General features: G+C 44.8%; 1 protein-coding gene across 14 annotated transcripts in view; it reads right to left on the reverse strand.

The window, feature by feature from the left end:
* Positions 1–20,373, reverse strand: part of NFIA (nuclear factor I A) — a 672,115-nt gene that overhangs the window by 121,002 nt on the left and 530,740 nt on the right. For all 14 annotated transcript variants that reach the window (XM_073593840.1, XM_073593847.1, XM_073593844.1 and 11 more), the window contains 2 exons: positions 9,120–9,237; positions 5,677–5,804 (listed from right to left, as the gene is read on the reverse strand). In XM_073593840.1, coding sequence (XP_073449941.1) covers positions 5,677–5,804; positions 9,120–9,237 — 246 coding nt within the window. The remainder of the gene's footprint in view (positions 1–5,676; positions 5,805–9,119; positions 9,238–20,373) is intronic.

Below are 20,373 nucleotides of genomic sequence, written 5' to 3' on the forward strand. Positions count from 1 at the left end.
GCAGCCTGTGTGCTCGCTGAGGTCATGCTCAGATAGAATTACACAGCTGAATTCGCTGCGGCCTTCGAGGGCAAAAAAAAAAAAAAAAAAGCCAAACTCCAGCTATGTTTTACAATTCTGCATCTATTTTTGATCCCTGGTGTTCATATCGTAGGTAAAGCTGTGGATTCTAGTCTGACCCCATTGTGGCCCCCTGTTAACCACCTTCGAAGGTATTGTAGATCTCAATCCAAAGATTGTCATGTCATTTTAAAATCTTTTTAAATCTGTAGCTTGCATTAAAATAATAGCCAATGATCCTGCCACAAAGGTCCTTGTCAAAGCACTTCTTGATTATAGGGTGACAACTAGAGATCAGCTAGCTCTTCTCGGGACACCAGTGTCAAGAGCACCTGTTGCTGAACCTGCTGAACCTTTTTGGGCCAATTACGGGAATTAGGATACTTTACCCCGCTTCAAGTTACCCTCCCTTGTGTTTTCTTAATTTCTGGGGTGATTTTTAAAAACAGAATGGAGCCCGAGTGTCAGTTGGCTAGGGGAAGATTAGTTTAGCTAAATGTGCCTGGGAGTGATGGTTTAGATTGAGGCATCCCATTAACTTTTTGACATCTCGGCCCTGGCTATGGAGAGAGAAACGGTGACGTCTCGGACTGCGGGGAAGTGTTTTCTTTTCAGTGACCGTGCAAACCGCTCTCCCGCTCTCGGGGTCTGTGACTCACTGCACATCTGGACTGTATGAGATAATACATTATACAGTCAATTTGAGAAGCCTACAGGAGGAAGCAGATACAGGTATTTATTTATACGGAGAGGAACGCTCCATCATGGGCTGTCAACTGGCGGACACAAGTGAGGCTGCTTGGGCCGCAGATATCAGAGCAGAAATCTCCGGCGTTGCCTTAACAAAATGGTCAGCTACTTAGAGCCCATTCACATTTATGCTTTCTGGCAATGTGCACTAAAATGCGTGCATTGATGAGTACGCTCTATGTAATGCAAAGTACAGGCATACCCTACTTTTAAGTACACAATGGGGTTTATTTACTAAAGCTGCAAAGTGCAAAATCAGGCTCACTTCTGCATAGAAACCAATGAGCTTCTAGGTTTTATTACTAAAGCTTAATTGAACAAGCCGAGGTTAGAAGCTCATTGGTTTCTATGCAGAAGTGAGCCTGATTTTGCACTTTCCGGCTTTAGTAAATAAACCCCATTGTGTACTTAAAAGTGGGGTATACCTGTACAGCAGAGCCCAACACACCACAACACATATACTGTGTATTATGGTGCGCTGCATTGTTAAAGGGTCATGAATGTTTTTTTTATCCACTGTGATGTTAACAGGGTTTCCCTGGGACATAAAAATGACTTCAAGGGTTCCTCTAAGGCCGGGGTTTTCAAACTCTCTAAAAAGGGGGCCAGTGTTACTGTTCTTCAGACTTTTAAGGCTGCATTCACACTACAGCGTTTTGAATCACGGGCAGATTTGCCGTAATTTGACAGGGCCAAGGAGCGAATGACAAAATGCGGGACTCGCATGAGAGATGCCATTCATTTGAATGACACCTCAAATCGCGATGCGGGTCTTCCGAGATTGTCTCGCAATAAAACGTGCTGCAATCGCGGCAACCAACATCGCGGGATGCATGTCGCCCAAAAATAATTCAGGAGCTACTTTTGGGCGACATGCACCCCGCGGTGCAGGTTGCCGCGATTGAAGCAAGTTTTATCGCGTGACAATCGCGGCAGACCCGTAACCACGATTTGAGGTATCATTAAAATGAATGGCATCTCAAAAGTTCTGCGTTTTTGTCATTCACACCTCGGCGCTGTCAAATCGTGGGCAGATCCGTGGCAAAACTGCCCGCGATTCAAAATGCTGTAGTGTGAATGCAGCCTAATGCCCCGTACACACAATCGGATTTTCCAACAACAAATGTTGGATGTGAGCTTGTTGGCGGAAAGTCAGACCGTGTGTACGCTCCATCGAACATTTGTTGTCAGACTTTCCGCCAACAAATGTTGGCTAGCAGGTTCTCAAATTTTCCGCCAACAAATTTTTGTTGTCGGACTATTCGATCATGTGTACACAAGTCCTTCACACAAACCTTCGAACAAATATTCACAGTTTTGTTGTCGGAAAGTCCGATCGTGTATACGGGGCATTAGGGAGCCAGACTGTAGGCAGCAGGAGTAGAAAAATACCCCTGTGTCATTTGGAGTGGACAATGTTTTAGGCTTGGTGGTCAGTGGGATCACATAAATTGCATAGTAGCTGTGGTCAGTAGGAAGAGGAATAGTGCCCCAGTTTGATATTAGTGGGAGGGATAACATAATCCTCTGTGGGAGGAAATATACCCCATTGTTTTTTTTAGTACCCTATCATTGGTGTCAGTGGGAGGAATAGTGCCCCACTGTTGGTGTCCTTGGAAGGAATGGTGCCTCATTGTTGGTGTCTGTGGGAGGAATAGTGCCCCACTGTTGGTGTCCTTGGAAGGAATGGTGCCTTATCGTTGGTGTCTGTGGGAGGAATAGTGCCCCACTGTTGGTGTCCTTGGAAGGAATGGTGCCTCATCGTTGGTGTCTGTGGGAGGAATAGTGCCCCACTGTTGGTGTCCATGCAAGGAATGGTGCCCCATCGTTGGTGTCAGTGGGAGGAACAGTTCCACGTATCAGTGGGAGAAAAAGAGCCCCAAAGGCCGGATAAAGGCAAAGGGCCGCATCTGGCCCAGGGGCCATAGTTTGAAGATCACTGCTCTAGGGTAAAAAGGTTGAGAAAAGCTGGTCTAGATGTTCGAAATCCACCCTTCTGCCTCCATTATTCGTTCTGGGTCAGCACTTCTCCCTCATGTCAACTTCTCTTGTGCTGCTCTCCATTATTGGGACCCCATTCTACATGCCATCTGGCACTCACCAGCCATCCAAACCAAACCAAGGCTTAAACTTCTCTTTCTCTGACCTGATTTTCTACAACTCCTGCAATCAATATTCCCCTCTGTACAACACAAGAACTGCTGACAAATCTCCCTAACACCTTGTATCTATCTCTTCTACTTTCAAACTATAAGATATTTTATATTATGCTATATTTATAGCCCCTGTAGGTTCTCACTTCCTACAGCACCCCAGAATACGAATGACCTATGGTTTATATAGTAGTATTAAAAAAAAAAAAAAAAAAACAAACAAACAAGGCTTCAACATACAGGAGACAGAAAATTGACATAATAAATGTAATAAAGTTTGAATAAATGAGGCCTATAAAGTGGACCTATACTCAGATTAGCTATTCCAACAATCAAGCTGGTGGATTTATAATACATGGCCAATGTCATGACATTAGTTCTACAACCTCAGCTGAAGGGCCTCTGAGTCAGCCAATCAGCAGTGGTCATATAACGGGCTTTTGAAGGCAGGCATCCAATTTTCTGAAGAAAAACCATTTGACAGCCTCTTATTTTATAATGGTGCAGGAATATCAGAATAGTCTTACTATCCGAATACAGGTTCACTTCACAAAAAATGTACTAAATTCCAATCCTTTTAAACATTCTTTTGTATGCATATCATATATATAAATTACAGAACAGTTTGCACGTGCGAGAACAATACAAAGTCTTTCCAGTTAAAACAAAATTAAAATAAATTAAAAAAAAAGCCAAGGCAATCAATATTCATGGGTATAATGATCAAGAGCTTACTCCCAAAAACAGCCAAAACAAAACAGTATAACAAGCAGCTTTTTCTTGCATCCGTCTGACGCTCTGACCGTGCGCAAAAGTTGCTCCGTCTTACCTGCTATTTTTCTTATCCTCTTATGCACCTCTTCCGGAGATCGTAGTGAAATGCGTTGGAAACGCATAAAATAATGGTAAGGCTTAAAACCACACATTGATTGTCCACAGCACTGTTCAGTTTTACAAGAAACAAGTCTAATCTAAATGTAAAGGTGGGGAGGGGCCAAACAAAATCGGAAAAGAGGAGCATTTCTCTCTATATACAAACTTACACACCATAAGAATGTTGAAAAAAAATATTATTAATATTATGATATAATACTACAACTATGTTGGTATATTTTAACCTAATAGGGCAATGAAAACAATTATGATGATTAAGGTGCAATACCAATCAGATTTTCCTTGATTGCAATCAGAACAGTACAGCAGCCATTCTCAACCAGGGTTCCAAAGGACCCTAAGGTTCCTCCAGAGGTTGCTAGGGGTTTCTTTGGATGTGGCCTATTGAACTTCCATTTAATGGATAGTTCCAGGGTCAATGCTATTTAATAAATCAAGCAGCATGACACCAATTATCTTTTTACCTGTCTTTAAGGGTGGCATTCTGACCTTCACTGTAAGGGTTGCATTTTTTCTACTGACCACCAATGTAAGAGGCATGTTCCCCTCTGATCCCTGAGGTTTCCCAAGACCTGAAATTTATTTTTGGGGGTTCCTCTGGGGTAAAAACATTGAGAAAGACTGCAGTAGAGGATGAATTCTGATTGGTTGGTTGATTAGGTAGCTGCACCTAAACCTATATGTCTTTGTACAGTCCCATGAATTAATACTGGATGTAGAGGCTAAGACGTTCTTGAGAGCTTCAAGAATCCTCAGCAGTGACTTACATTTTTTACTTATCGGTTAAATCTAGCCACCCCAGGAATATATTGTTGGGCATGCGTACTGATTCTGATTATCAACTGAACTGCTAGAAAACATTGAGGATGATTTTAGCGGGTTCGTGAGCAGATGTCTCAATGGCCATTGGTCTCAGCCAGACATATGTCCGCCCACAGCTAGCCTTGAGATATCTACAGACATCAGATGGAAGCCAGGAGCTTATTGGTTAAATCTAGCCACCCCAGGAATATATTGTTGGGCATGTGTACTGATTCTGGTAATTAATTGAACTGCTAGAAAACATTGAGGCTGGTTTTAATGGGTTTGTGAGTAAAAGTCTCAATGCCCATTGGTCTCAGCAAGACATATGTCTGTCCACAGCCAGCCTTGAGATACCTACAGACATTAGATGGAAGCCAGACATGGAGGTACAATCTGACTGCCATAAGATCCTTCTATAAACATGCTTGTTGGCTGTGGCCATATTTACTCCTACTCCTACGGCACTGAACGTGCACACCAGTGGCTTAAAAAAAACCTGGTTAGGCCAAGGAAAGTCTGGCTTATGTCTATAAGCACTTAAAAAGTGCCTATAGACATAATGGCTAACCTGTACTACAAAAATAGCGGCCAGAATCTGTCTGCTGTGGATAGTACGTTTTCAAACATATAACTTATTTGTTTATATATGAAGCCTACTGAGCTTCAGTAGGCCCCATGACTACCATTATTCCATCATTTTACGCATGAGTAGGTTGGCAAATAAGGGAAGAGCTAATAAAGTGGTCATGTGACAACTAAACTGCTAACATGGCTTTCATGGCACACTCTAGTATAAATGACCCAAATGGAATCTAAACACAAAAGGTATCAACCGTACAATGAAGGATATGCTCTGCTGAGTAAAGAGAACACTGGAAAAATGTACAAAGCCATGACTCCACACCAGACACGAAGGATACACACAACACTCCACAACACTCTATGGGCGCTGAAGGCCTCGGAGCTGACAGCTGCCAATGCCCTCATGAAATGCAATCAAAAGTTAGCGGATTACCTGGCTCCACATCGTGCCATCCGCTCGACTGGCTGCCGCTTCCTGGTGATCTTCCCTGGTTTGTGTAAAATGGCTCTTCTCCAGGGCTATCCATTTCATCCTCTACAGACTTGAGGCGCTTCGTGGAACTTGTAAAGAGAAAGAGGAGGAAAATTATTGGACAAACCTAACTTGTGAGGTCAATGTTACAGTGCAGAAAGTTGCAGATAGCAACCAATCAAAATTCAACTTTTAGAGGTGTGGCAAGATCCATATAATCTGGGTTCCGACAAGCTGCTCTTGGTTTTTCTGTACTACATTAAGTTTTTAGTTGTTGATGACAGTGGTCGCTAACCAGTGGACCACTGATGGTCTATGTTGGTGGTCCCAGTGGGTTCTGCCCAAATCAACATTGTGGCAGATGTATACAGTGTGGTTTCCAATGTGCACTGACAGTATTGACTGCTGATTGAATCGATACTCGATGCCTCCTCTGTAGGTCCGGCTCCTGTGAATTCAGAGGGAGGCGCCAGGAGTAGTGCAGCAAGTGTAAGGTAAAGAAAGAGGGGACTTCCAATGGCAATGCTGATCACAGACTGTGGGAGGGAGCATAGAGCTCGAACACATGGCTGGATAAACAGGTGAGATCCAACAATGAGTCTGTGCACGGCAGCAGATGAAGATGCAGAGTGGGCGGAGGGGAGGGGGGGCAGAGAGGTAGAGTGTTGTGTGTAGAAGGCAGCAGTGTGATCCAGAGGGAGGAGGCAGAGAGGCGGAGTATTATGTGTAGAAGGCAGCAGTGTGATCTAGAGTGAGGGGGGCAGAGAGGCAGAGCATTGTGTATATAAGTCAGCAGCGTGATCCAGAGGGAGGGGGGCAGGGAGGTGGAGCATTGTGTGTAGAAGGCAGCAGTGTGATCCAAGGGGAGGGGGCAGAGAGCCAGAGCATTGTGTGTATAAGACAGCAGTGTGATCCAGGAGGGGGGCAGAGAGCTGGAGAATTGTGTGTATAAGGTAGCAGTGTGATCGGGGGGGGGGGGGCAGAGAACCAGAGCATTGTGTGTATAACGCAGCAGTGTGATCCAGGGAAGGGGGGGGCCAGAGAGCTGGAGAATTGTGTGTATAAGGCAGCAGTGTGATCCAGAGGGGAGCAGAGAACCGTAGCATTGTGTGTATAAGGCAGCAGTGCGATCCAGGGGGAGGGGGCAGAGAACCGGAGCAATGTGTGTATGAGGCAGCAGTGTGATCCAGGGAAGGGGGGCAGAGAGCCGTAGCATTGTATGTATGATGCAGCAATGTGATCCGGGGGAGCAGAGATCCAGAGAATTGTGTGTATAAGTCAGCAGTGTGATCCAGGGGCAGGGGGCAGAGAGCCGGAGCATTGTGTGTATGAGGCAGCAGTGTGATCCAGGGGGAGGGGGGCAGCGAGCTGGAGCATTGTGTGTATAAGGCAGCCGTGTGATCCAGGGGAGGGGGGAAGAGAACCGGAGCTATGTGTGTATAAGGCAGAAGTGTGATCCAGGAAAGGTGGAGCAGAGAGCCATAGCATTGTGTGTTTGATGCAGCAATGTGATCCGGGGGGAGCAGAGATCCGGAGAATTGTGTGTATAAGTCAGCAGTGTGATCCAGGGGGAGGGGGCAGAGAGCCAGAGCATTGAGTGTATGAGGCAGCAGTGTGATCCAGAGGGAAGGGGGCAGCGAGCCGGAGCATTGTGTGTATAAGGCAGCCATGTGATCCAGGGGAGGGGGGAAGAGAGCCAGAGCATTGTGTGTATAAGGCAGCAGTGTGATCGGGGGGGAGCAGAGAGCCGGAGCAGTGTGATCCAGGGGGAGGGAGGCAGTGAGACGGAGCATTGTGTGTATGAGGCAGCAGTGTGATCCAGGAGTAGAGGGGCAAAGAGCCGAAGGATTGAGTGTATAAGGCATGTAAAATTCATGTTAGTGATTCACGGGGTTCAAAATTGTGAGTTTAGTGATCTGTAAGCTTTGAAAGGTTGGCGACCACTGTTTTATGAAACAGTGCTATAGCACACCAAATATCATTTACTTAGGGTTTACATCTACTTTAATGGCCAGCCTGACTTCCTAGGGTCACACAATAATTACAATATTTAATAGGTGCAAGTAGAGAAGTTCTTTAAACTGACACACCATCCGAAGTGTCTGAGGAAGTAAACACTGGTTACTTGGGGGCAACTAGGAGGTAAAAATAATATATCCGACAGCAGCTTAACTGAACCAGACCAATCCTCCGCTAATCTGGTATGGAAAATTATAACAATGGATCAGTCAGCGCTCACCTTGAGTATAAATAGCTAAATTCATAATACAATAGTGGGAGATACCACATAAAATAGCTCTACATCATAACTGTGAACAAATCTCTATGGCAATCCATACGGCTCCTTCAAGTGTAACCAGCGGTTAAATACGCAGCCACAGCCCCGGCTGGTTTCAAAGTGACAGGCAGGTGGCGGTGCAAAAAACACAACTCTAAGTACAAACCTTCCAAAATCCACTACCAACGCGTTTTGATAACTTTGACTATCTATAGCTATACTATACAGATTTAATCTTGATTATTAATAAGTAGAGCTATTTAAAGTGATTGTAAAGTCTCCTTTTTTTTTTTTTTTTTGTTAAAAATAACAAACATGTTATACATACCTACTCTGTCAAACGTTTTTGCACAAAGCAGCCCAGATCCTACTCTTCTTGGGTCCCTCTTTGATGCTCCTGGCCCCTCCCTCCTGTTGAGTGCCCCCATAGCAAGCAGCTTGCTATGGGGGCACCCAAGCCGAGTCACAGCTCCCTGTGTCCATTCAGACACAGAGCTGCGGCCTGGCTCTGCCCCTGCGCCCTTTCTCTCCTCATAGGCTGACTGACTTTGACAGCAGCGGGAGCCACTGGCACTGTGCTGCTGTCTCAGCCAATGAGGAGTGAAGCCCCAGGCAACCGAGACACTGCGGCAACATCGCTGGATAGAGATGGGGCTCAGGTAAGTATTGGAGGGGGGCTGAGGAGGGCTGCTGCACACAGAAGTTTTTTTTTAATATTAACCTATAGCTTGCATTAAGATAAAAAACCTTCCGCCTTTACAACCTCTTTAATGTTGGATCTCTGTCACATTTTGACTATGGACTGAGTTATTTATACTCATGGCAAGCGCTGACAAAAAGATGACTTTATTATACAACGTAATAACTTTCGAATGGAACATCTCTAAGACACGGCAATGACCTTTAAGTTAGAAAGAATTGTGCCAAATTCAGGTCGGAAGAAAAAGCCTCCGAATCTACAAATCTGACTACCATTTAATACTTGAGGCTAGTCTTATGGGTTATTTGCAAGAATAACTCTTAAAACTAATATAAGGTATTCTAAATTTAGAGTGTCTTATTTTAAGAAAAAACTCACACATGGCATGTTACAATTGTGTATGCACACCACCATCCATGAACTCACCTGGTGGAGGAGGTACTGGGTAGTGACCTTCTCATTGCTCCGGGGCTCATGCTGTAATATGAAGAGCTGTCCAGATCTGAAATGGGGAAGTTCGGACCCGTTCCTGCAGCTATGGGTGCTGGAAAACAAGAAGGGATGGAAACGTAAGTTTGGGTTTTAGTTAGATCAGAAAAAGTGACCTGATTGTCACTGGCCACAAATCATGGCCATTACTTTATTATTGCAGGTAATCCTGCAACCAGAAACAATTTGTTGGGTCAAAAACTCCTCTTAAACCAACTTTACCCTAAGTTTTATATAGTTTTTTTGTGGCTTGATTAAGCAGGTTTTTCACAGACTTTTTTCACACCACACCTTCTTCCCGTACCTGAAGCTTTTAGAGTTCTACAAATCAGCCTTTCTGAACCTTTTTACCCAAGAAGAACCTCTTATTTCAGGTCATAAGAGAACCCTTACTAAAACCAATTGATCAAGGGTCATTGGCACCTTACAGTGGTGGTCAGTAGGAAGAAAGCAAACCTTAAGCCTCATACACAGGATCGGATTGTTGGCCAACAAAACCGTGGACTTTTGTCCGAAGGGCATTGGCCCAAACTTGTCTTGCATACAAAACGGCACACATTTGTTGGCTAACAATCACGGACGCAGTGACGTACAACATGGTTTTTCAGCTCTTTAGCGCCACCCTTTGGGCTCCTTCTGCTAATTTCATGTTAGTAGAAGTTTGGTGAGTGTTGATTCGCACTTTTTATTTTGCGCTTTTCATTTTGTGCTTTTCAGTTCGTTACTGAACGGCCGTTCATCAACCAGACATATTGCGGGATCGGAGGAGATAACATGTTATTTATTATTGGCCTTGGAGTTATTGCTTTGACATAATTTTTTTGGTCGAGTAATGATTTGATTTGGTATATTTTCTTTATTTTTGGATGCATAGAATGCACTTTTTGGTTAAGTTCTATTGGCAGATAACATGTCTAATTTTATTTGTTTTCTTTTTTTAATGCACAATAAAAAAATTGTGTAGAATAATACTTGGCTATGTGTTTTACTTCAAATGACAGTTTGGGAGTCGGCAGTTACATTTAAAAAATATAATGTAAAATTGAGAAGGGACACCAACATAGTTGTATCTTTGATCTTAAAAACTACGGGATAATGGTGTTGTGGTAACTTGCCCAAATAAAAAATAAAGTAGCATAATAATATTATTCTATATATATATATCATTAGAAAAAAAAAAAAGCCTTTGAAAATTCGTTTGCAATAACTCCATCAGTATCACCAGCAAAGCAGCTTCATTATTATCCCATTAAAGAAGAAGAGAATTGTGCGCTGCATTTGGATACTTCATAATTTATCGCGTCACGAATGTTAATTCTCCATTACGAACGCTATTTTACAAGACCGACCGCTTCCGGCTCCTCCTTGCTTTCGAGCATGCGTGTTTGTACTTTGCACTTTTGTCCGGCGGACTTGTGTACACACGCTCAGAAAATCCGACCACAGACATTTGTCAGCGGAAAATTTTAAAACCTGCCATCCAACATTTGTCCATGGAAAATCCGACAACAATTGTCCGATGGAGCGTACACACGGACAGATTTTCCGCCAACAGCCTGTCATCACACAATTCCTGTCGGGAAATCCGATCGTGTGTACGAGGCTTAACAGACAGCTATAAAAAATAATTGGTGTCCTACTGGAACTATGCAGACACCATCAAATGGATAGTCCCCCAGCTACAGCTCAAGGAACCCCTAAGCAACCTCTGAAGGAACCCTGGTTGAGAAAGGCTGCCAAAAAAAAAAAAAGTGCTTTTTTAATGGAAAAATCTTTATTTTTCCAAAGTTGCACTAGAATTATAGCACAGCAGAGATAACGGAAACTAAAAAGAACAGATTCCTCCGGCAGTTCACATTAACCTCATCCAAATATGTCCTAGCATGGTGCTTGGATTCCATTTAAAATCTCACCCTTTCCCCTTTCTACCTTTAAGGTTTCCCCCGTTCAATAGGTCAAACATTTGACGGTTTTCATCAAACAGCAATCCATGTTCCCCTCAGGGACATAAAGAACTTGTGAGATTACCAGAAATGCAGCATTATCTGTTATCTTTTCAGTTGTGTGTGTGACAATGTGCGATAATGGTGTTTACATCGTTTTTGACTGTTTGTGGTGAAAAAAATAAGATGTTCATATGTGTTTCAGTGAACCTCTCAGGCTCGGCTCACACTACTGCGATGCAACTTTGATGCGATTTAGAATGCAATTATGAGGTTCGACTTTGCATTATCTATGGGTCCAAGACGCCCTGCAAATCTCATCAACGTAGTCCAGAAACCTTTTCCAAAATCACACCGTTCTGAGTCATATTGATTAGAACAGGCACCATTGAAAACAATGAGATTTCCCTTGTCATGCGATTCAAGTCTCATCAGAAGTCGCTCTAGTATGAACCAGCACTTAAAGTGGTTGTAAGCCTCTGAAATGGAAAATGAACAAAGCACATCCTTCTTTAGTGTGTGCTTGCCTCTATCCAAAGCATCTCATGTAATTTCTGTCTCCTCTCTAATTCCTCTACTATCTGCATACAAACAAGGTCAGGACAATCAAGTTCCTCCACCCCAAACTCCCTCATCCATGTCATTATGGACCTTGCTTTGTGCGCTGGTCGAAATCATTTGGTGGAGGGGGGATTATGGTGTGGGGTTGTTTTTCAGGGGTTGGGCTTGGCCCCTTAGTTCCAGTGAAGGGAACTCGTAAGGCGTCAGCATACCAAGACGTTTTGGACAATTTCATGCTCCCAACTTTGTGGGAACAGTTTGGGGATGACCCCTTCCTGTTCCAACATGACTGCACACCAGTGCACAAAGCAAGGTCCATGTCCAGGTCCATGGATGAACGAGTTTGGGGTGGAGGAACTTGACTGACCTGCGCAGAGTCCTGACCTCAACCCGATAGAACATCTTTAGGATGAATTAGAGCAGGGACTGCGAGCCAGGCCTTCTCGTCCAACATCAGTGTCTGACCTCACAAATGCTCTTCTGGAAGAATGGTCAAACATTCCCATAGACACCCTCCTAAACCTTGTGGACAGCCTTCCCAGAAGAGATGAAGCTGTTATAGCTGCAAACGGTGGGCCAACTCAATATTGAACCCTACAGACTAATGCCCTGTACACATGGTAGGATTTTCCGACGGAAAATGTGTGATAGGACCTTGTTGTCGGAAATTCCGACCGTGTGTAGGCTCCATCACACATTTTCCATCGGATTTTCCGACACACAAAGTTTGAGAGCAGGATATAAAATTTTCCGACAACAAAATCCGTTGTCGGAAATTCCGATCGTGTGTACACAAATCCGACAGACAAAGTGCCACGCATGCTCAGAATAAATAAAGAGATGAAAGCTATTGGCTACTGCCCCGTTTATAGTCCCGACGTACGTGTTTTACGTCACCGCGTTCAGAACGATCGGATTTTCCGACAACTTTGTGTGACCGTGTGTATGCAAGACAAGTTTGAGCCAACATCCGTCGGAAAAAATCCTAGGATTTTGTTGTCAGAATGTCCGTACAAAGTCCGACCGTGTCTACGGGCATTAGACTGGGATGCCATTAAAGTTTGTGTGCGTGTAAAGGTGGGTGTCCCAATACTTTTGGTAATATAGTGTATATATATTTATTATATAAAAATATATTATAGATTCCCTTTTACCGAAAATACGTGAATCACTTTTGCCCTCCTGACAGCAGCCCCAGAAGGCTGTAAAACTGATGAATTTGCATGAAGAAAGGAAGCTGTGTAGTAATTTGTGTAAAAGGTAACACAGATACGGACAGCCATAATTCAGACAGCCTGTAGACAGCAGACTGCTGCAGTACTGAGCGGTTATGGCTGAGAAAAATGACCACATTGCAGTCACTCTGACATGAATGGAAATCAATCAAAGTGGATGGCTGCAGTACGGAGAGCACAGACGCACTCCCACTCCTAATAGACGCCCAGCGTGCTTCTTCATCACTGCAGCCTGCCGCTGTCATCTATACAGCCTGGGATACCCACAACTCATTCACCAGCTAGCAAGAGAACCGGTCACGGCTGGGATCACTTAAAGACCATCTCCACTTTTTTTTTTAAAAAAAGACTGCCTCACCCACCCTCCCTGCACTAATTTAAAAAAGAAGAAAAATTGAATACCAGGGCTGTACCAAAAGTAATGCAAAAGTTGGCATAACTTTTTGACTAATTTAAAAAAGAAAAAGTTGTTAAAGTTTCACATGTTGGTTGAGTACCTTTTCCTCTATAGTAACTCTTCTTCTTCTTCTTTTTCATTGCACGTAAATAACCACTTATGGATCGCCCTATAGCAGATATACTGCTACAGGGCACCCCTCCTGTGCTGAATCACATACAGTGGAACCTTGGATTACGAGCATAATCCATTCCAGGAGAATGCTTGTAATCCAAAGCACTCGCATATCAAAGCGAGTTTCACCATAGAAGTCAATGGAAACGAAGATAATTTGTTCTGCATTGACTTCTATTACATGCAATACTGCATGTGGCCAGAGGTGGGGCGGGAGCGCCGGAGAGCCTCGGAAATACTCGGGGACAGCTCGGCTGAACTCGGAAAGGCTGGAAAACACTCGGGAACTGAGTATTTCCGAGTCATTCTGAGTATTTGCGAACGGCTCCGAAAGTCCCTGGCGCCCTTGCACCTCTGACCAAATGCGGTACTGCACCTCCCATTAGCTTAAATTCTGCTCAACAAGACAACACTCGCAAACCGAGTCAGAATTTTTTTTAAAAAAAGTTTCTCGTCTTTCAAAACGCTCGTTAACCACGTTACTCATAAACCAAGGTTCCACTGTACACTATATTACTAAAAGTATTGGGACGCCTGCCACGTACATGAACTTTAATGGCGTCTCAGTCTTAGTCCGTAGGGTTCAATATTGAGTTGGCCCACCCTTTGCAGCTTATAACAGCTTCAACTCTTCTGGGAAGGCTGTCCACAAGGTTTAGGTGTGTGTCTATGGGAATGTTTGACCATTCTTCCAGAAGTGCATGTGTGAGGTCAGGCACTGACGTTGGACGAGAAGGCCTGATGAAGTCAGGTGATGTTACGATGCGCGTCGGGATTGGAGCAATAGGCGATACCAGGATTGGACAAAAGTAAACGAGCTTGGCGATCGTGGATTGTTGCCGTTTTTTTTTTTCGAATTTTAAAAAGTGAGTGTATCTACTTGAGAAAGAAGTTTTTTGATCACAGACAAATCAACTTAGTAATAGCACCACATCCCTTAATAGGAATGGGATTTTTAAGGTGCAAATTAATCTGAAGAATAGTAACAACTATATTATATATAAAAAAAATTATTTTAGAAAAAAAAAAAAAATTTAAAAAACACAATTGTCAAATACAGATCAACAAGATTTTGTGGATACAGCATAAAAGGATAGAATTCCCAACATGTTTCACCCATATATCGGACTTCCTCAGGGGTGCTGTCCAGCTAGAGGAACAAGCCTATATACTGTATGTATATGTTTTTTCAATAGAAGGCTTGTACCTCTAGCTAGACAGCATCCCCTGAGTGTATCTACTTGTTTGCTGCAAAAAAATTATTTTTTAAATGGGATTACACTATTGGCACCTCTCTTCCCTATTTTTAATTCCCGCATACTGAGTATATTAGTGAAGGAAGCTTCATTTACAACAAAGAGGGATCCCCTGAAGACCGCTGCTTGTGATCCATTCATGCTGTAACCTTGTGGCAGTAATGTGAGGGGCTTGTACGCACACAGGTGCTATCACAGAGGATTGGCCAGTCACCGGCTTTTGTTAATCATTCACGGTGGAGGGATCTACTATTCATTTTGGAAAAAAATCACTGTCACAGTATTGTTTGGACTGCATCTTCTTATTGTTAGACTGTCACAGTCTTGCTTGGATTGCACTTATAGAGTCAAGATTTTTTTATTTAGTGGTGCACATGGGACTTTTGTCATTTTGACTCACTTGTTTATATACCTCTATTGGTTTTATGTTTACTATATGTTTATTATTTTCACTTACAAATATTGATGTTCATTATTTTCAGCATTTTATTTGTGGTATTTCCCCACCTGGCACTATAACACTTAGTTTAGTTTTCTATTATTATACGAGATTTATATAGCGCCAACAGTTTACGCAGCGCTTTACAATGTATAAGGGGGACAACACAATTACAGTACAGTTCAATACAAAAGGTACAGGAGGGCCCGGCTCGTAGAGCTTACATTCTAAAGGGAGGGGGAGGTACAAAAGGTAATAGCTGCAAAGAATGATTTGATGGGGGTGGCACATTTTTGGCAAGTTTTCTATTGCACATATCTTTATTGCATCAGCATTTTACACAGCGCAACACCATCATTTAGCCACTGTTTGACCATTCTTCCAGAAGCTCATTTGTAAGGTCAGGCACTGATGTTGGACAAGAAGGCCAAGTGGATAATGGATTCCAAGCAGAAGCAATGCGCCGTCATTGAGTTCTTGATGAAGGAGGGGGTGCAAGATGTCCGACATCCATAGAAGGCTACAGAATGTTTACAAAGTTCACACCATTGATGAGAGGCACCAATGACAAGACATCGCTCTCAATAGTTTCAATCTCATTCTGTAGCATTCCGTGGTCCTTACTGCAGCCCTGCACAGCACTCATACCAGCAGTACTGTGCAGCACATTCCAACATTATGACACCCACAGGGGGGCGGGTCCATGACAGCCTGGTTCCAAAGGAAGTGAGTTGAATAACACTGGGCATCATTAAGCCTAGAAGAGGAGCTGCATCTCATAGAGGAGCCGACTCTATGTGGGAGAGAGCACCAAATTGAAGGTGAGTATTACAAAAAAAGCTTTTTTTTAAAATTCATAAAGCGGTATTAAACCCAAAACCAAAATTTAAGTACTGTGGGGCAAAAAAGTATTTAGTCAGCCACCAATTGTGCAAGTTCTCCCACTTAAAAAGATGAGAGAGGCCTGTCCTCCTTATTTTGAGGACTTGAAAAAGGAGGCCACGCCTCTGAAACACGTCGTCTTTGCAACCGCTGTTGAAGTATGCCCTGAAGTGTTGGTGTCCTGAAGGGTAAAGTTGAATAATGAGGCAAATATAATAATTTTTTTAGGGAAGCTTGCAGCAATACCTGGAGTGGCCTAGCCAGTCTCCAGATCTCAACCCCATAGAAAACCTTTGGAGGGAGTTGAAAGTCCGTGTTGCCCAGCGACAGCCCCAAAACATCACTGCTCTAGAGGAGATCTGCATGGAGGAATGGGCCAACATACCAGCAACAGTGTGTGACAACCTTGTGAAGACTTACAGAAAACGTTTGACCTCTGTCATTGCCAACAAAGGATATATAACAAAGTATTTAGATGAACTTTTGATAATGACAAAATACTTATTTTCCACCATAATTTGCAAATAAATTCTTTCAAAAATCAGACAATGTGATTGTCTGGATTTGTTTCCACATTTTGTCTCTCATAGTTGAGGTATACCTATGATGACAATTACAGGCCTCTCTCATCTTTTTAAGTGGGAGAACTTGCACAATTGGTGGCTGACTAAATACATTTTTGCCCCATTGTATAATGCAGCTTACCAATTATTAGATTTAGGGAGCTGCATTTGTTTTTTGTTTTTTCTTCCCCCTCTGTTTTCACCTGGTGATCTGGCCAGTAACACACCTCCTGTATTAGAGCACCCACACTCTGGATGAAAGAGCACAGCAGACAGCAGCATTGTTAATCTGGGAGGAGGGTATTGCTGCAAGCTTCCCTAAAAAAATAATTATATTTGCCTCATAATTCAACTTTACCCTTCAGGACACCAACACTTCAGGGCATACTTCAACAGCGGTTGCAAAGATGACGTGTTTCAGAGGCGTGGCCTACTTTTTCAAGTCCTTAAAAAAGGAGGACATGCCTCTGAAACGCGCCTCCGAAGCACATGTGTCTTCGGCATTCCGGTTACAGATTGTCAAGATATCCAAAAGGCGGACTGAGCTGCTCCATCCTCACACAGAAATTTGGAAGAGACACCCCAGGGATTATGCGGGCAGGGGTAAAAAGTGTAGGGATAGATGAAAGAGTACCCCCGACGGCGCTCCTGGCTCCTCCTCCGCATCGAGTGCCCCCACGGAGAGTCACATTCCCTGGCACGCCCCCGAGTCCTACTGCTGCATCCATTGAAACAGACAGCAAGACTCGACCCCGCCCCCCGCCTCCCATGTCACTGGATTTGATTGACAGCAGAGGGAGCCAATGGCTCCTGCTGCTATCAATCTATGCAATGAGGACCCAAGACAGCGGCTAAAAAAAATATTTTTTTTATATACTATGGTACTATCCCTACACTTTTTACCCCTGCCCGCATAATCCCTGGGGCGTCTCTTCCAAATTACTGTATTTTGGGATGTGGCAAGGGTTTCTGGGATCAACTCTCAGGTGATTTCTCTTTTCTCATAATTAATCTCCATCCTCACACAGACCAAGGGATCCTAGCATGGTTTTATTATATGTGTTCCTGTTTTTTTGTTAATTAAAGATTTAGTACACCAGGGCAGTGTGCTCTCTTCTCTTTTGTGTTTTGGCTAAAGATATACTTGAAGATTCAAAAAAATCCAAAATTCTGATATCTAATGAAATGAAAGGGAAAAACCCTTTACTGGACAAAGATCTTAAACAAATGCATTTCAAGGGTCGTGAACCCTCATCGCCAGGGCTGGTCATTTGGAATGGGCTATCTGTCCCAGATGGAGGATTAAGTAGGTGTGCAATGCTGGAACCGTTGTAATAAAATTTATATGAGCGAAGCTGCTTGTAATCGGCAGTCACAGCAATTGGACTTGTCCAATGCACTTTTGATTATAAGCAGCTTTGCTCATATAAAAAAGGTTATTAGAATCCTTCCAGCAGGACCTGCATAGTACTATCTCCTACCTAATCCTCCATCTGGGTCTAATAAACCACTCCAGTGGATCAGCCCCGATGAGGAGAGTGCCCAATCCTTGAAACGTGTCGGGTTTAATGTGAGCTTTGACCAGGCCTTTCCTTCCCTTAGCTCACCTTCCAGTCTGTTCAACTCATGGGAATGGAGAGAAAATACTCGCTACTTCCAGGTGTAGAGGAGCATGTGACTCACTCCACTTCCTCTCATGTGACAGTGCTGCTGTTTGGTGATTGGCTGCTCAGTCCTCTTAATTACGTTCATAAAGTGATTGTAAAGGTAATTCTTTTAAAAATAATAAATATGTCATACGGACCTGCTCTGTCTGATGGTTTTGCACAGAGCAGCCCCAATCCTCCTATTCTAGGATCCTTCACCGGCACTCTGGTTTCCTCCTTTTCTCTGTAGGCCACCACTACTTCATATGGCGGCACATGTACGGGCTCGATCCTGAGCTGGCTGCATGTCCATTGATATTTAAGGTGCGGCTTGGCCCTGCCCCCTCATCACTGGATTTGATTGACAGCAGCGGAAGCCATTGGCTCCCACTGCTCTCACCGAGTCCAGTGAGGAAGGAGAGAGGGAGCATGACTGCTGCTCCCGGGCACAGCACTGGATCTAAATCGGGCTCAAGTAAGTATTTGAATCTGGATTTTCCATAAGGAAAATCGGGAATGTTGTTTTTTTTGTTTTTGGAGCAGCGGGCTCCAGCAAAATGGCGGCCGGCGCCGCCGCTCTATCTTCCCCCTAGTGTTGAGTGGAGAGAGGAAGGGGGCTCGATCCGTGCAGCTAATGAAGCGGCTTCTTTAGCTGCACGGCCCCTCCCCTCTCCAATGAAGCAAGCAGAAGACACGGCGCCGTCGCCGTGTCTTGCTGAAAGTTCCCCAGCCCCGTACTGCGCAAGCGCTGTGCCTGCGCAGTACAGGGGGTCCTCCATTGCCGAACTGCTGAATGGTCCTCCATTGCTGAACTTTCTCGGCAGAACACCGGCCGCTCCTGCACTGAGCGGGGGCCGGGCTGCATTGAGGGGGGGGCTGCACTAATTGAGGGGGGGCTGCACTGAGGGGGGGCTGCACTAACTGAGGGGGGTCTGCACTAATAGAGGGGGGCTGCACTGGGGGGGGCTGCACTGAGGGGGGCTGCACTAATAGAGGGGGGCTGCACTGAGGGGGGGCTGCACTGAGGGGGGGCTGCACTGAGGGGGGGCTGCACTAATAGAGGGGGGGCTGCACTGAGGGGGGGTCTGCACTAATCGAGGGGGGGCTGCACTGAGGGGGGGCTGCACTAATAGAGGGGGGTTGCACTGAGGGGGGGCTGCACTAATAGAGGGGGGGCTGCACTGAGGGGGGTCTGCACTAATAGAGGGGGGGGCTGCACTGAGGGGGGGCTGCACTAATAGAGGGGGGTTGCACTGAGGGGGGTCTGCACTAATAGAGGGGGGGCTGCACTGAGGGGGGCTGCACTAATAGGGGGGGCTGCACTGAGGGGGGGCTGCACTAATAGAGGGGGGTCTGCACTAATAGAGGGGGGGTCTGCACTGATGGAGGGGATCTGCACTGATGGAGGGGGTCTGCACTGAGGGGGTCTATACAGACTCTGGCGGGGGCACCTGATGCAAGGACAGACTCTGCCGGGGGCACCTGATGCAAGGACAGACTCTGCTGGGGGCACCTGATGCAAGGACAGACTCTGCCAGTGGCACCTGATGCAAGGACGGGCTCTGCCGGGGGCACCTAGTGCAAGGACAGACTCTGCCGGTGGCACCTGATGCAAGGACGGACTCTGCCAGGGGCACCTGATGCAAGGACAGACTCTGCTGGGGCACCTGACGCAAGGACGGATGGCTGGTGGCAGGCGACGTGGCTAGTGACACGCTCAGGGATCCCACTGATTCGGCATTATGGTGAGTTGAATGATTTAATTTTACATTACAATGTAATAATAGAAATAATGCGCTTCAATCATGAAGCGGATGATTGAAGTGCTAACACAAGGTGTTTGGAGTATCTTCATCTGCTGATTGTTAAACTTTCTAGAATACACATATTTTTATTGTGTAGGATCTGGGGCTGCTGTCCCGTCATTTCCCTCTCCCCCTTTCCCTCTCCATCCCTCATTCATCTCAGACTCTAACCACACCCTCTTGGGCCATGCCCACTTTCACGTAAGCTACACCCACTTTCATGTAAGCCACACCCACTCTCACGGAAGCCACGCCCACTTTTCGCTTAAACCACGCCTGTTTTTCGCCGC

The sequence above is a fragment of the Aquarana catesbeiana genome, linkage group LG07 (assembly GCF_042186555.1).
Source record: "Aquarana catesbeiana isolate 2022-GZ linkage group LG07, ASM4218655v1, whole genome shotgun sequence".
Lineage (NCBI taxonomy): Eukaryota > Metazoa > Chordata > Amphibia > Anura > Ranidae > Aquarana > Aquarana catesbeiana.